Genomic DNA, 17,327 nt, shown 5'->3' with positions numbered 1-17,327 from the left:
GTGGAGAAATGTGAATTATACAAAAGCAGGATGTGGGTACTCATCTTTGGATGGAGAGATGCACCAAAGACAAATCAGATTTTATGGAATCTCCTTCTCCTTAATCTTCAGAGATTTATTGAAAAGCTTAAGGTTAGGAAAGACTACTACGGCCTCTAATGTCTTATCCTGTCTGCCACAGATGAGTACACTTCACCTACTTACCACTGGGTGAATTTTGATGTTATTCTAATCTATGGTGAGGAAGGCTTGGGAATAGGATCCGCAACACGTCATCTCTGGCACTTACTGGGGATTTCCCCACCTGTGTTAAGGCTGCCTGGACTGACACACACCTAAACACACCCCATCACGGACCCTCCAGGAGGTGTTCAGGAGCAGTAGCCAGCTGGGAAGCACGTGGGCTGGCAGGTCTCTGCGGCTTGGCTGTGCATGGAGAGCTGGAAGGCAGAGGGGTCCCCAAGGGAAACCTGTCAAGCCCAGCTGGCAGTGCCGGAGCAACGGGAAGGAGAGGAACCGAGGTGCTTGGTGAGGCAGACTGTCTCACACAGCAAGAAGGATCTTCAGGCCACACCATTTTTCATGGAGCTGGCACCACTAATAAGGAAAAGAAGGAAAGCAGTGACTGGCCCAGGCTCCTCACACTCACTGCTGGAGGGGTTGTATTTAGTTATGTACATTTGCCAAGGGTTGTTTGTATCTAAACATATATGGACCATTTTTTTCAGGAAGATGTACAGTTATCCAGACTAGTTGCTGTAGCCTTTGGATGCTGGGGGCCAGTCAATCCTCTGGAAGAGATGATCCTGTTCTTGGTGGCCATGCTGTCAGCTGGAGCATGGTGGAGATGTAGAGAAGTCATGAGTAAAGTCTACCTGTAGGGAAAAGGTGAAGCTCAGTGAACTGGGAAAACTAGTCCAAGCAGAGGTGCCAGGCTGGAGTTTTGTGAGAGGAGAAGGCAGCTCATGCCATCTCCCAGCTGACCTGGTGAACTTGTGTAGCCATTGCCCTTCCTGGGGAGCAGCTTGTAACCTGGCCAGAACAAGCTCCGGGGTACATACCCAGCCGCAGCCTGCAGCAGCATCCCTGTGGAGAGAAGCACACAAAGGACAGGTAGAGCAGTGCTTGATTGCCATGTGGTTAAAAGGGTCCCTTGCACATCTGTGCTCCGGCACTGAGATGTGGTTTCAGGAAGGGGTTGTCCAGCTTTCTGCTATGGCCAAAGTGGCTTTGAGACTTGGGTTGTGGTAGCTGCAGATCCTGGGGCTGCAGGACAGCAGCCATAGAAGGGATGCTGAGGAGACAGGGCCCCTGGCAGGCTGCAAGCCAGTCAGCTCTCAAAATGCAAGATCCCCCCATCTCTGCTCTTGAGAGACACTTAATGGAGTGAGGGATATTTTTCCTAATTAAGAACAATATAGAAATATATGTAATGTCAGATTTCCCCAAAAGTGCAGAGAAATGCAGGTGGGAAAGGGAGAGTTGCTGAGGAGCAGCAGCCGAGTGGAAAACCCAAAGCTTTATTAGCGCTCCATTTTCCACATGAAGCACTGTGGCATTCTGTCATCTTCTCCTGAGATAAGAGATGGGAAAAAGGACCATTATTTGCAGCTAGCTCACCCAGGCCCCTTGCAGGGCAGGCAGGTTACTTATTCCACCTGCCAGTCCTGCTTGTAGTTTGTTTAAATAGCTCTGTGTCTCTGCTGTGCTGTTGGAGGTGAGTGTGTGGAAAGGGCACCGACATCTGTGCCCTGCCCCAGGAGGATGAACAGCATGCATGTAACCTCAGTGAGCCCCTCTGGGGGGGACACGTGCTCTTTGGACACAATGCATTAAGCTCAAAAAGCTTCAGCTTATCAACCTGCCCATCTATCTTGCTTTCCTAAGAAAATGAAGAGTTGGCAGTTGCTCAGTCTCTCCCACCTCCCCACAGTCGTGACCTCTGTTCACCAAGCTTAACACAGAGATCTCAAAGACGATCTGACCCTTCATGTTTCAGAGCTGAATGTAATAAAAACATTTTTATTTTGATTTATAGCTGAAAAACAGTGGAATTTGCCAAGCAGGCTCTGGGCTAATCTTGTACCTTGAGGTGGGAGCTGCTTCTCTTGCATCCCACACCAGCGCTGCAGGAAGCATCTCTTTGTGGGAAGACGGAGGAGAGCAGTGCCTCTGGCTGCAGGGTGGCCCTTGCTGTTCACAGGTAAGGCACACAGATTTGGCAGGATGTGGGTATGTCACAGACAAATCATAATAACCATGGTCTTTAAGGAGCAACTGGACTGCAAAAGGCGAGATGTACTGAGGGAGGTGGGGAAAATGTTGCTTTTGAAAGGCATGACAAAGAAGATGTAGTGCATTTGTAATTTCAACCGGAGTCTTAGGGACCTGGCCTCTTGGCTGAAGTGGAGAGATGAGGGTTCCTCCTCTGCAATTACTGTCATATACGTGACCTCAAAGGAGTCACCTGGGGAGCTGGGAGCTATTTGTATCACCCAGCTTTGTGTAAAGAGCCTCATCTTCTCAGCCTTTTTCTGTAATCTCAGTTTACGCCTTCCCCATCCATGAGAGGGGGCTGATCTTGGGCAGCCACCAGGCAGGTGACCGTGGCTCATCCTACCTGGATGTGCACAGAAGGTCCAGAGGCGTTCACGGCAAAGCTGCGTGAGCTGACACCCGGTGTTAGTCTCTAGTAAGAACCTGGTTTTGTAGCTCTCTGTGTCAGGAGTTCTCCTCACCCTTTTACGGTGGCAGCAGACCTGGACTCCTTATATTTAAATCTCGAATGAAGAGTTTTTTCACTGATGCTTTCAGCTGTGCTCTCACGGCCCAGAGGGGCTGCCCCTGTGAGCTGTGGGACTGGTAGGCCCTGCAGCTCTGCCCCAGTGGGCTAACTTACATGGGAACAGGACTTCCCACCTTCTGCTGAAACTAATGCATAGGTCCTATGCCCTCTGAAACCTTATTTCTAGATATATGTGTTTCCCCCGAGGTCAGTTCTTTCCTGGCCCAGACTTAGTGCTCGGTTAGTTCTTCACAGTCTATTAAAAGCTCTTCCTGCGTAATGTTCTCTCTTTAGTACACGGTGCCAAATATATCTAACCATCAAAACCTTCTGCTCTCAGAGGGATAGGTTTGGCATAGCGGGTATTTATGGGAGGGGGACATGTGTGCACAAAGCTGAATACCGTTTTTCCTGTGTTTATCTTCCCCTGCCACCAAGAGGCATCTTAGGGCAAGTGGGAAAAGTCACACTGCACTTTCATAGCATCTTAGTAGTGTTACTCTCACAGAAACAGCAATAAAGCCATGGCCTGTGGGCTTGCAATGACAGTTCAGCTCCTCATTTCATTCCAAGCTCTGGCTGTGTTATCTGTCAGGAAAATAATTCCTTGACCTTGTGGTCAGGGGCTGAGTGCTTTGCTTAGTGATTAAGCCACTGCAGTAGATAACATGCCATTTTTAATCCCATTCGTAGCTGGTCCCGTGGAGGGGGGGGGGGGGGGCAGGGGGCAGGAGGGGCTGCAAAAATACAGCAGCTGATGATAGTTCTGGAGACCTCAGAAACAGTGGCAACAGTGCATAAAATGTGGCTGTATATGCCCATCCTCCTGAGTTAATTTGGTGGCAGAGTGGAAAACAACCATCATATTTAGGGCACTATTTTATCAAGTGATAGAGCCATATGGTGCAAAAAAACCGCAGTCGTCTGAGGGCTTAGCATGTTAGAAATCAGGGAGTCCCTTTGCGTATTGATCCTGTCTGCTAGCTGGCATATATAAAAAGGTTTATGATTATTTTTCCTCCACTCTGTCGATGGGGGAAGGGACTCCTGAATAACCAACTAATCCTGCTAACTTGAGCTGGGGAAGGATGAGATACAACCTTTCCTGCTGCTTTAAAGTTGTGGTTGGGATATGGCTGCAAAGCATCCGGCTGGCATGCTGGAAAGCCCCACAAGCCTGCCTTAATGTCCAACAAGTGCAGCAAAGGCATCAGAGTGTGGATGCATGATCAGGTTTTGGGGTTGTACAAGTCATCAAGGGTTGAAGCCCAGTCCCCCCGGTTATATTTAGGGTCATCTCTGCAAGTGAAATCAGAGTGAGAGCTTTGACTGACAAGGTCTGATCTAGGATGTTTCATCCTCCCAGCCAGCCTGCTGTCCCCTCCTTTCTGCTGAGAGTCTGCTTCTTGCCCCTGACAGAGAAGGAGAAGGACATGAGCCCAGATCCAGCCTGCCAGCAGTGAAACACTATTTTTCTTGAGGCAGAACCCATTTTTTTTTGAGCAATCCTCTCTTCCCATGCTGTCACTGCATAGTTGAGGATTATCATTCCCCTTTAATCTGGCTTTTCCCTTTCAGAAGGTCCCTGCCCTCCTTGGAAACAGTCCCAGCCTCAGGTTTCCTTTGGCTGTGGTGTCACCTCTGTTAGGACACAGGAATGTGCTAGTTGTCACCATGTGCTTGCTGTCGGGCAACTGACCTTACCGGGCATGAACCCAGGCCCAGAGCCGCAGTCTGGTGACTGAATCGAAACGGCTGCTCACAAATAAAGCTGTGCATTGATCTGGCCTTTCTGTGATATTGCCAGCCAGTTCTCTGGTTCCCTAATGAGAAATGGACTATGGGCATGTCGTGGGTCTCTACCAATCCCTGGCAGTTTGACATTAAATTTGGTCTTGAAGGAAAAAAAAAAATCAAAAGCAGAATTAAAACAATCATTAGCAGTGATGCACTTCCTCATCCTGTGCTCTTGAGCTAGGCATCTCTTTTGCAGCTCATCCTCCTGATCCTAGCACTGACACACAGTAAAATGCTTTTAGTGCCAGCTCCCATTCAAACATAAGAGAAATGCTCCTCAACACCCTCTGCTTTGCAGAAGCCCCCTGGGGCACCCTTGGGTGCTGCCCCAGAGCCCAAAGGGTGGCAAGTTAGCTCCATCTCCCTCCTAACATCATGGGGGGCTGCCTGCCAGCCCCCTGGAGCAGCACCCATGCAGGCCTGGGGAGGAGGAAGCCACCAGGCTGGGGTGTTCCAGAAGACATTTCTCTGCTACTGTAAGGGAGGAGCCTTCAACAGGAAGGAGACCTTAAAAAATTCAAAATTCATCATGACTCTCATGTAGGGTCCCAGTCCTATTTTCATTATGTTGTCTGTTCATTTAAGTCTTCCATGTGCTTATATTGAGCTCCATGGAGCTGGCTTCTCCAAGACATGTATCTTTGCTGTAGTGGTGTGAGAGCCATCATTGTTGGAGATGGCTAGAACAGCTTTTCCATGTTTCTCCACTCAGCTTTCCAGCCAACCCCAATGCTTGTTGGAAAACATCACTCTTTTCTTAACTGTGGTCCTAAGTACCTTCCACCATTCTTCATTCCCTGAGAGTATCCAAGACGTTGTGTGAAAGGAGCTGTTTGGCCATGAGAGCTATAAACTGTGTCTCCTATAATTTGAAGGTTATTTAAATCTCCCATTTTGCCATTTCTTTCTTCTCTCTCATGTTCAGCAATGCTTTCCTTTCCTCTGGGAAGACATTTTGTCCCTTTGCATTTGTGCCTCCAACTTCTCCATAGAAAAGACTTATCCTAAAATTATACATCTGATACGTTGACACCCTGGCCAGCCTTGCCTGCTTGCAGGATGCCTCCCTGTACCTGAGGACATTGCAGTGTGTTGTCATGGAGAGGATTCAGACAGTATTGCTAGGTCAGTGGATACTGTACAGCATGGGAGTTTATACAGCTCTGGCATCAGGACGGACAGAAAGGACCTCTGTGGATTCCAGGAGACTCTGCAGAAATTCCTCTGGTAGCTTACAGTAAATTTTCTGTGCATCTGGGGACCTACAGGCTGTGACTGCATCATGTGGCATCTGCATTATAGTACAGTATCTTTGCAGGGAGGGATCTGCAGGTTCCCAGAGACTTCACGAGCTGCATGAAATCTACGGAGCAGCACAGTGTAGTCTGATCAGGGACACTTAGAGAGGCCAGTAGGTCTGGGTGTGAACATCACTGCCTTCAGGGATCCCTACTTCCACATTTTTCTGATGGAGCCATAAAAAAAATGCATTAAAATATCTGACTGTGCAAGGAGGTGTGTGAAGATTCTTTGAAATGTTGTAGGAATCACAGAAAGACAGAGTGTCTTCTGCCTGGAAAATATTAGGACTCGCAGCACCAGAGATGTGAGTTGGAGTGACAGCTACCATGCAAAGCTAAGATGTCAGGTGCTTTAGTGTTGCATAAAGCCCTGAAGGATCCCTTGGCTTGTCTACCTGCCTAGCATTTTCTGAGAGCTGGCAGGTCAGCTCTGGTTTACTGAAACAATCCTCCCTGGCCTTACTTCCTCCTGCGCAGCAGTAGGTGAAACTGCTAGCAGAAAAAGCAGTGTCATGACTCAGAGCTCTTAAGGTATGTCTAAAATTCCTGTCGTGACAGGTCATGCAGGCCTGTATAAGCTAATTATGAATTTACCAGTAGAACTCAGGATGGGTTGAAAAGCCCATAAGGAGAAACTGGAGAATACTGGACCAGTTAGCCCATCCTAGGCTCTGCACAGCTACAGTTACACTGCTAGTGGGACTGAGCTGGTGTGTTTAACACTGGTCTGGTTGTATCCACACCTCACTGGCAGTCATCATGGTGGTGGCAGGGTGGATGTATCTTAAACAGGGTGCCAGCCTGTCCTCCAAGCACAGGCAATGATGACTGCAGAAAGGAAAGCTCCCCCCTCATGCAAGAAGGGGCACCACTTCCCATGCCAAGCACCGGTCTGAGCATGGAGGGCAAACGCCTAGTCACTTCTTCTGGGCTGCTAGTGCTCGCCCAATTTGTGGTTCACTGTCTGGGAAAACAATGCCAGGGAAGCAAATTAGCAGTGGTGCTGCTATTTAAAAACCAAACAGTAACACCCCTTTGCTACGTGGCAACATCCTAGTTCTTCTATAGGTTTTCAATCTACATCACCCAAAGCCCAGATTCAGACAGTTCCTGTAGTTGCTCACGCACAGGTACACCTCAATTTAAGGAAATCCAGGACAAATTAGTTGGCTTGAAGCCTCTACAGACAAGTGGAGACTGGGCTGCACCCTGTGGTTGGCTCCCCAGGTACCTAGCTGCAGGCAAGGGGAGCAGGAGCCACAGGACCAAACTGGCCAGGAAATGAGGACAGCTTGAATCTGGTGGGAGCTGAAAATGGTGCAGAGGCTCCTAGACAGCATCCGGGTGAGGGCTGCAGAAATCCCGTGATGAGAGCAAAGTGTCACTTCTCCGTTGGGCTGCATGTCAGACGCAGGCTGAGTCCACCCAGGAAGGCTGTGTAGTGGTCCCTCTACAGTGAAAATACTACCTTTCTCTTCATGGATCTCACCTTTTCCTTGATGTCTGAAGAAACAGCTGTTACTGGGAGGTAAACATGAAGCCCGTCTTGTTCAGCATGCACATGAGACAGGTGCACACGTAGCAAAGCTTGTGAACAGAGTGGCCCCCTTCCTAAGGTCTAACAAAATGCATGCAACTTGGCACTTAAGACTCTCATCTGCTGGCATAATGGTCAGGGCTTTTTCCAGGAGAGAAAGAAAAATGTCTTTCTGTTTTACCTACACATCTGTGAGCGCTCTCTTTCTCATTTATTTTCCCATCTCTTATAAATCATTAAAAAATTGTCAAAAATAGCACAGCTTACTTTGGAGGTGATTAAAAAAGAGAAGAAATTTTCCCATCACTCTCTTACAAAACAAAACATTCCCAGTAGCATCCGACAGACACAGACCCAAATCTCTTACTCCCCACTGTTTAGCTTGCTGTCTGACAAGGTGCCCCTGTGCCAGCCACTCCTCCTCTCAGTTTAAGAGACGTTGCTTTGCAAACACCCAGGAACACAGCGTGCAGCACGGGGTATTGACAAATTCGTCACCCAGACTAAAAATAACTGATCTGTGACCCTCCCATCCTGTTGCCCAGGTACAGTGCAGGGAGGAGGAAATTTTTACCAAGCTCTTGGAAGCATAACCTATCCCAAGCCACTGTGATTTACATAAATAGTAAAAAGTCGAATATATCTAGGCTGTATTCATTCCTGCAGTAACTCTGCTGCTCTGCTGGTTGTAGGGAGGTAACTAATGGGATGAACTGGGTCCTCTAACTTTAATGTGCTGGAAGAAAGTGTTATTGTATGCTCTCATACATAGAGATATAAGTGATACTAGCTAGCCAGGATGGTATAAGGGTTCTCAGTCCATGCCTGCTCTTTCATTTAACGTTTCCCTCTGTAGCTCCTGCCCATTTCTGCTAATGCACCTTCCTCCCACCCTGCCTCTGTCCCAGGCTCGCAGCGCAGCCTCATCTGTGTCACTCACCTTCAGCCTCCCCATCTGAAAGTGCTTCAAGGTTTGGGGGCTGGCAGCTTCAAACCTTCCTCCTCCATGAAGCACCAGCTGCGGAGCAAGAGTCAGAGGAGCTGCCACAGCAGGGGCACAGGGATACCCTCCCCTTGCAATCAGGAGCGGTTAATTAGCGGGCTGCTTGGGGAACAGAGAGGACGTGAGTGAGAGCTCCAGCTAGATCACAGAGGCCAGCATGGCCTGAGGCAAGTCACATCAGTTCTTTCTGCTTCAGTTTTCCGTACTGTACTTAGGCTGGGGGCAATAACTACCTCACAGCCAGGTCCTGAGATTAGATGCGGGGAGCTGTGTAAAGCACATAAGAACAAAACAGCACTGGCAGTTTGGTTTTGTAATACAAGGTCTTTCTTACTGCCAGAGTGGTTTTGTAACGCGGGGGATTTCTTGCTGAATGGCAGGGATGTAGGAGATGAGTGCAAAGTTGCCTGAGAATGGTTTGGGTCCTTTCAGACAACACCTTACAAAATATCTTACAATAACAAGGTCATGTTTCACAGTGAAGAGCCATGCTCAAAGAATGGGCTAAGGACAAAGAAGTCAGACCTAGAGCTGAATTTTTATGCCCTAGTGTTAAGAGGGATGCGGGTTGTGGGTCATTTCCCATTATGAAGGCTCTGAACACTGGCATTCCCCAGGGTGCTTGTTGCTCTGCATAAATGGAGAATGTGTTTCCAGGTATCTGGTATGGAAGAGTTTTGCATTTTTTTCTTTTTCTGGTGTTTTCTCTTCAAAACATCATCTAGTAACATCTCAGCAAAAAGAAGGGCAGAGCTGCCTCCTGCCTAGAAGCAGAAGCATTATGATTTTCTTACTGTGCCTCAGTACTGACTGTTTACAGTGGATGCTACTTGCATGTCAAGGGTTTGTGGGGCTGCACTCCCACAAGTTGTTGGCTTAGGGCTTCATCGACTCACATTAGAACATGCCTGTACTGCACTGCAAAGTAAATGTCATGAGGCTCATTTCCAGAGACACTGGGCTAAGCTGGTGTTTTCCTTTTTGCCTGTGACAGCCTTCTTTTACAACTATGACTGCTAAGTCAAATTCTAACAAACTTTATTCCCTGGGATCTTGACTCAGCAAAGCATTAAATTGAGCTTAAACTTGCATGCTTTGAAGGGAGGCTGTGTGATCTGAGAACAGGCAGATCCCTTCCAGAGCACCTCTGCTCTCCTGGAGGTGGCAGCTTCTCTACTAAACAACAGCACAGTCCCAGGTCTGCAAAGAGAGCCACAGTCATCACCTACAGTGTGCTGCATCAGACCAGTTTTGTGCCTCATCCTTATACCTCTCTGCATCTGTTTTAAGAAGAAAAACAACAAAAAAACCCCAAAACAACCCAACCCCAAGTCACAATCTTTCAAAATGGCATTCTATTACATGTTAGTCTCTGCCACCAGAGGAAGAACACCCACAGCTGAAAGCAAATCTCTTGTTTTGGTGTAACAACTGGTGGTGATGAAAAGCTGTCCTCAGGTAGTATGTGATCAGCCTGCCTCTCTCTGAGGTCAGTCAGGGAGCAGAAAATGTCACCTCCCTGAAGAAGTCACTTTCCTGATGACAGCAGAGGTGGCTCCGGGGCTGGAACTTCTGGAACACTAGTGGTTGATGGACTTTGTATGCAAATGCTGTGTTTCTCGCATCTCACTGTCCAGGTTTGGCTTAGTAAACACATGCACACCAAAATAAGTCCGCTCTCAGATCTGTGTGCACTGCATATTCAGCATTTGTTTAGTGAACAGAATTCCCCTGGCATCAGGAGAAATTTCAGCCCAGAATGAGCCTGGAGCTCCATAGGCATTAGAAGAGAAACACAGTATGTAACCAAGGTGAGAAATCTAATCCTCCCATCTCTCTTATCCATGTGGTGAAAGAATTTATTATAAACTGGTTTAAAAAATACCTTGTAAAATATTAACTAGTGGTGGTGCAGCTGCTCCTCTTAATAGCTTTTGAATGTGTCTGCCAAATTCAACCTTGACAGAGAGATCATGTTTTAGTGATGAATTCTGTGTGAAGAGGCAGCACGCAGAAGAGATTGTTGGCACCCTCACTGGCACTGAAGGGCTCCAGCTTTAGGCCAGATGCTGTTAAAAACTAGACAATCCACATAAACAGGATAGTCTGCAAACACTCAAAACATGCAAAAGATTCATTCAGAGCTCAGGCAAAAGAAACTGCTCTTTAGCCAATGCTTCTTCCCCATGTGTGAGTTCTCTGATGTCTAATACAAGATGAACTCATCCCGCAGCCTTGGTTTGACTGAAGTGAGAATCACAGGGCAACCGCCCAAGGAAACCAGACTGCACAGTTCTGGGGCCTCTGAAATTACTTGTCTTATTCTGCCATAGCCAACAGCGTGACAAACCCTTTCTGATACTGTCTGCTTTTTCATGTTGTCTCACTATGCAAAACATGAGTATATCATGATGGGAGTTTTACCTGAAGATGAATCCCAGGATTTGGTCCTGTAATTCCTTTTAGAACATTTAAATGATATTGGAGTCCTTCTCCCTAATGTTTCAATATTTCAACTTCAGAAACCCTGTAAACATTTAGAGTAGTTTCTAGCAGGTCAAATTCTAGCAGTAGTCCTAGTCAGTGGGCAGTAGCAAGCAGTGCAGTGGTTTTCAAGGTGGGTTAGAGGTGCATCCACATGTCAGTGCTTGGCTTTAGATTTGGAAGTTTAGTGGCATTGGATCCAGATTTTGGGTTGCCCAGTTAAATCTACGGGATCCAACGTGAAACCTGGAGCTAGATACCAAATGTTTAGGAATTGAAACCTGGGAATTTGATGCTAGCTGGATCTAAGATGTGTTACCAGTCACAGAAGTTTCCTGGTAATTGTCCTTTTGTTTCTGTGGCTTTTAAAGTGCAGGTATTTCAAGGTCTAGTGGTCATTTTGCGGCATGCACCGAAATGGCCTAGAAGCAAAGTCTTTATTATAACCTTATGATTATAATACAGCAATAGCCTAAAATGTGTTTCCTAATCCCAGAGAGGACCAACCAAAGCTATCTTTCTGCAGGACCTAACCAAATGTCATCAGCTTCTCCTGTGCTTTAAATGAGCCGAGATCTACTTCTGAGCTGTGAGGTAACATGTTGCTTGCTTTGATTTTTAGTTCTCCCTGGCCTCCAGCTCAATATCAAAAACATCCAATAAGCCTCATCTAAAAGGGCCATACTTCTTACATATGTCCCAAGGTTTAATTTCTGTTCCCACAGAAATCCAGCAGTAAAACTCCTTCTCAAACAGATGCATAAGCAGACCCAAGAAATGTCTCCACCCAACTTGCTGACTCAATTTTCCATGCCGCAATTTTAAACGACTTAGAAACTCCATTGACTTTCACAGACTTTGGACTGGAACCACTACAGAAACAAAAATCTCCATACACAGATTAATGTCTTTTGAAAAAAAAATATTTTTTTCTTGGATTGCACATTCAAAACTTCAGCTGCACACTGCATGGTATAGGAACAGTAGTTTGCCAATCCAATTACAACCATGTAGGTGTGTTTTGATTAGTTCACCTGTAGCCCCAAGGTGTCAAACTCAGTCAGCGGCAGGAGATGGACCCCAGGTGTAATTACAGTCAGTGGCCAAGACATGTCTCCTGGGCTGTAAAATGTTCTCAGTCTACACCGGATATGCCCCGTCAGAGAAAGTTTGGACAAAGCCTTCAGGTAGATTGCAGTAGACCTTTAGGTAAAAACTGCTGTTCCAGTTAAGAGACAGCAGACTGTGTCTGCTCCTTCGCTCACCACATTTTGACTTCTTTTTGCTGTTTTCCAGCTCTCCCCATTTGCCCTCTGCTAAACAGACCAAGCAGTGAACTTCAACCACAGTGTGATGACGCGGGGAGCAAGAGGCCTCACATATGTGCTGGCAGGCTTTCTCTGCAGCCCTGAAGGCTACAAACAAGATGAAATGTTGGCTGAGCTGGAGTGACTGCAAGTTTTATCCCAACTCTAGTGCTGCCAGGGAGCAACAGAAGTTTTGTGCAGGCTGGATTTGGGCCACTGGGCATCTCTTTTCCAGGTCTTTGCAGCTGCAAGGGCACACATGGACCACTGCGGTACAAACAACACGTGTAGAAAGCTGTTTTTTTATCAAGGACCTTGTCCAGTGTTGCAGCAGGATTGGATTCACTGTTCAAACTGATTGCTGTTTTGAGGATGAGGGGGCAGACTCCTAGCTGGAAACAGTAATGCAGCTGTCCTTCCCACAGCTACCGGTGTTTTTAGATTTTGGTGTTAATCAGTGCTTTTCACCAATGGGTATGTTTCACTTTAATAACTGCTCAAATAAATAAATAAATAAATAAATAGTATTTTGTGCTTTGTTAGCATCATTTGTCCAAAGTCTTTGAAGCGTTTTGCCCAGCCGAGTGATGCTATTTCCTGCGAGTCTCAGCAATCCCAAGAGCCTGACTCTGCTTCTGTTTATATCTCTAGGAGCAAGCCCAGCCCCTGAGGACCTGCCTGGCGTTACACAGCGAGCCAATGACTGACAGAGCAAACATCGCTCAAGGTGCCCTAATTCCTACTTTCATGCTGCCTGCCCTCAGCAGCACCAATTGTACCGTGATTCAAAAAAGAGCAAGTTCCATCAAAATCAAAGAAAATCCCTACTTGCTTCATTTTCAACACTGTTTGGATGATGTCTCCAGCCTTGCAGGGCACCAGCGTGTGCTTGGTCTACTGTTGTTGCTGTTCATTTAACACCTTCCTTAAAGCTTTCTAAGAGATTTTTGACCTGCTGTCACCTCCTGGGAAATTCTGGTAAGCAATCTATGCATGCAGGACTGCATGTCTGTGCCATATGTCAACCTTCTTCTGGTTTTCTCTTCTCTGTGTTGTACGTCAGAGACATCCACAAGGAAATAAGATCGTGGCTGTTCTTGCTGCTTCTCCCCTATGCTCCAGGTCCGATGCCATCAGCACAGCAACCCAGCACGGTGTCATGGATGATGGAAAAGAGAGCTGGCGCCGACCAGAGCCACAAAAAAACAGCAGAAGGTGCCTATCTTTGATGTGTGTTTGTAACTCCAACCCAACAGAGAGTAAACGCAGAAACCTGGAGCAGAACACTGTCTTACTTGAATGCTGTGCATGGGGCATAGATAGGCTTTTCAGAATTCCAGTGCATTAACGGCAGAAGGACTCAGTTCCCGCCAAACGGTATTGAGTTAGAGTTATAAAAAAGCCATGATCCTCATCTAAGAGAATCTGTAATGTACCATATTGTGTGCATCTACTCTTTCTTGTGCCCTATATAACAATACTGTTAGCACCAGTGGACAGATAAATGCTGCCCTGCTCAGTAGATGATGGTAAGAGCTGGGGGAACATCTCATTGTATGCAGCTCATAGAACTACGGCAAGGACCTTTGGAGGACACCTGGTCCAACCTCCTGCTCAAGGCAGGCCAAGTTGGATAAGGTTGCTGAGGGTCTCCTCAACTTTTGAGAATTCCCGAGGGTGGCAATTTCTCTAAGCAATCTGTTTGCAGATTTCCATTTACATGATCCACATTTGTCACAAAGGCCAGATTCTGCAGGTTCATTCATTTTTGTACCTTTAGGAACAAGTGGGTTGCATGGGTGCCTGTTCAGTTTGTGGATTGCCCACAAACTTCTCTCCTTCTCCCCCTTCCTCCAAAAGAAAAGAAGAAATTGTACAGACGTTTGTAAGAGAAACTTTGAAAGAAGGAGGAGAGGTGAGGGTGCCTGGGAGGGGCAACAGTTGCAAAAAGCAAAAGTGAAATTGTGAGCGCTTCTAAGACCTTCTGCCCAGCTCTGATCATAACGTCTACTTACATGGTGTTATGAAGTCCTGATCTGTGCCTTCTCTAGCTCAGTACCAGCAGTGGGCGAGGGGCGTATGGCATTCTGTACTCCAGCCCTCCTCACCTTCAGCATGGGAGTACAGCAGCCTTGCAAATGCAGTCCCGTCACTTAAACCAAGCTGCCTGTCACTCAAGCCAGAATCAGCTGGGGTGGTTTTGGTTCTTAGTAGGCTCTAGTAGTCAGTAGTCTCTGTTGTCTACATTTCCAACTGAAAAGAGTGCAGCTGTGGTCAGCTCCGGTGTAGACAATCAACCGGTAACTCACAGGCTTCAAGCAGACTTCTGCAGCTCTCTCTGAGAAAATGCGTGTGCTTGTGGGGTGGAGGACACAAAAACTCGCTTCCCCTCTGTAAAGATGACTGAGGTCAGTCCTTAAAGCACGCCCAGAACAAAACCATATTTTAAACAGTATGTGAAATAGCTGCCACGTTTTTGTGCGGTACCCTGCTCCCTCAAAATAAGAAATTAGGGTGGTTGTTGCTGTTTTTCAAATGTTAATACGGAGGAGCTTTCTGATGCACTATGATGGACAACCGGTGATGTTTCCCCACTCATCCGCGACGAGATCTTTCACTTCTTATTCAGGTGGGCATGCAGTTCTGCTTCCAAGGCCATTTTGTCAAAGGTGCGCGTGTTTGTCTCCTCCCGTACCTTTTCCCGGACATGGAAGGATGCACGAGCGACAGATCTGGCATTTTCTAAGACGGTCTTCTTCTCCTTGAAGATTTGCTCGCTCCTCTCCAGCTTCCTCTCTATAGAAAGGAGGATCTCCCTGCGCCGTAAGTCCTCGTACTGTTCCACCTTTTGCTTGTTCATCTTCTGCACTTTCTCCTTCTCCAGACGGCTCAAGACCACCTTGCGGGCTTTTTCTTGGACAACCTCTTCGGCCACCTGGGCAGCATGCTGGAGCTTTCTCTCTGTCTCTCTAGCCAGGGCCTCCAAGTGCTCCTTCTGCTCTCTTTCCTTCTTTTCTGCTGCCAGTTTGGCTCTCTGGATCTGCATGTCTTCCCGCCTGGCCTTCTCCCGCAGCTCCTGGTTCCTTTTCTCCACTAGCTGCTCATAGTTCTCCTGAGCCTTCGTCAAACTCATCTCCAGGGAGGCTTTCAACATTTCCTTCTCTTCTGCCTCTTGCTTGGCCAGTTCCTTGAGCAAGGCTTCATGCTTCAGCTTCTCTGCTTGGTTGAGCAGTTTCTTCTCCTTCTGCAGCTGCACCTCCTTCTTCAGCCTCTTCTGCGCAGCCGTGGACAGCTTCTCTTGCAGGAGCTGCTCCTCTCGCTCCCGGTGCTCCTTCTTGCCCTCCTCCTTCGCCTTCAGGTTGTGCTCTTGATGGAGCTTCTTCTGCTTGTCCTCCTGGACGGCCCTCTCCAGCCTCTCCCTCCGCAGCCGCTCCTGCTTCTCCGCTTGCTCCCGCCACCTCTCCTCGCACACCAGGCGCTGCCTCTGCTTCAGCAGGGCGGCTTCCTCCTGCTCCTGGCTCAGCCTCCCGCGACGCTTCTCCACCTGGCTCTCCCACATCCGCTGGCCCTGCAGGAGGGCCTTCTGCTTCTCCTTCTCCTCCTGCTCCTTACGCCGCTCTGCCAGGCGCCGCTGGCTGTCCCACCGCAGGTGTGCCGCCTGCCGCTGCTCCTGCAGGAGGTTGGCCTCCTGGTGCTTGGCGATCATCAGCGCCGCGATCTTCTTGTCCCTCTCAGGCACCTCCGAGAGGCCCTTCTTCTTCTTCACCTCCCTGACGATCCTCTCCACCCTCTGGGCCGTCTGCGGTGAGTGGCTGAGGTCGCCCAGGCTGAAGCTGCGCCCCAGCAGGGAGCCATTGGCGGCGACGGCTGCCCCCCGGCCCCGGCCGCCCACCTTGCCCCCGCGCTCCCGCAGGCTCTCCCCGCTGTAGGAGGACGAGGCCCCCGACTCGGAGGAGGTCTTGCCCCAGCTGCCCTCCCGGCGCTTCTGCAGCGAGTCCAGGGAGTGGCTCTTGGCCTTGGCACCCGCCGAGGCCGCGGTCTTGCCTCCGCCATGGCCCCGGGGCACGGCGGCGGCGGCAGCCCGGGGGGCGACGCGGGAGGCGGGCGAGGGCGGCAGGCTGCCGAGGGGGGCGAGGATCCGCCTCTTCTCCTCCCGGATGATCCTCTCCCGCTCCTCCCGGCACTGCTGCAGCTTGCGGCGGCGCTCCCGCTCGTAGGCCTCGTAGAGGCCGGCGGCCACCCGCATGGAGCGGCCGGGGGCCTCCCGCAGCAGCTCCCCCAGCGCCCGCGGCAGCAGCTCCACCGGCCGCACAGCGCAGCGGGCGCAGGCCTCCAGCGACCGCGGGCTGGTCAGCACGTACCGGCTGCCCTCCGCCGCCCCGCAGTCGAAGTTGTACAGGTCCAGGTGCAGCAGCGGCGACTGCTCCCCGGGGCGGGCCGGCTCTGCCCCTGCCCCTGCCCCTGCCCCTGCCCCCGCCGCCGCTGCCGCCGCCCCCCCGGGCGCCGGGCAGGGCTGCGGGGGAGGCTCAGCCGGCGGCTCCACCATGGCTCGGCCTGCAAGGGAGAGAGCGGCGGCAGGTGAGCGGGGCGGCGGGGGGGACAACGGACACGACACCCCTTTTGTCTCCCCGGGAAGGCGCCAGGGCAGGGCGGGCAGGAGGAGATGGAGAGGGGTGGTGGGGCTGCACCGGGGGGGTGTAGCCGGGGCGTGTTTGTGGAGGGAGGGGGCAGGTCGCGTGGGGTGGAGTTTGTGGAGGGGGTGCCTGGGGCGGGGTGGTTTTGGGGCGGGGGGATGTGTTTGGGCGGTCGGGGGGGGGGTGTGCCCGGGCAAGGGGCGGGGGTGCGATGGGGGAGTCGTCAGGGGGCGCGGGGGTGTGCGTGGGGGCGTCTGGGGTGACGGGGGCGTTTGGGGTGACAGGGGGGGCGTTCAGACGCCCCGCGGCGCGTTTGGGCAGCGGGCGCAGGCTCGTTTGGCAACGAACGGGGGTGCTGGGGGTGCACGGCGTGTGTCTGGGCCGGCGGCGGGGGAGTTTGGGTGGCGGGGGGGTGGCCGGGCTCCGGTCGAGGATGCCGGCGGTGCACCGGGCTTGGCGGAGCGGCGGACGGGGGTGTC

General features: G+C 50.0%; 1 protein-coding gene across 1 annotated transcript; it reads right to left on the bottom strand.

Moving 5' to 3' along the window:
- Positions 1–11,808: 11,808 nt before the first annotated feature.
- Positions 11,809–16,785, bottom strand: CCDC177 (coiled-coil domain containing 177). The gene has a single exon (XM_074824348.1). The coding sequence runs from the start codon at positions 16,758–16,760 to the stop codon at positions 14,829–14,831; it is 1,932 nt and encodes a 643-aa protein (XP_074680449.1). The 5' UTR covers positions 16,761–16,785; the 3' UTR covers positions 11,809–14,828.
- Positions 16,786–17,327: the final 542 nt, after the last annotated feature.

Source organism: Strix aluco, chromosome 4, assembly GCF_031877795.1.
Source record: "Strix aluco isolate bStrAlu1 chromosome 4, bStrAlu1.hap1, whole genome shotgun sequence".
NCBI classification, from domain to species: Eukaryota; Metazoa; Chordata; class Aves; order Strigiformes; family Strigidae; genus Strix; species Strix aluco.
The sequence above is the reverse complement of the archived record's forward strand: the minus strand, read 5'-3'. Positions and strand labels throughout refer to the sequence as shown.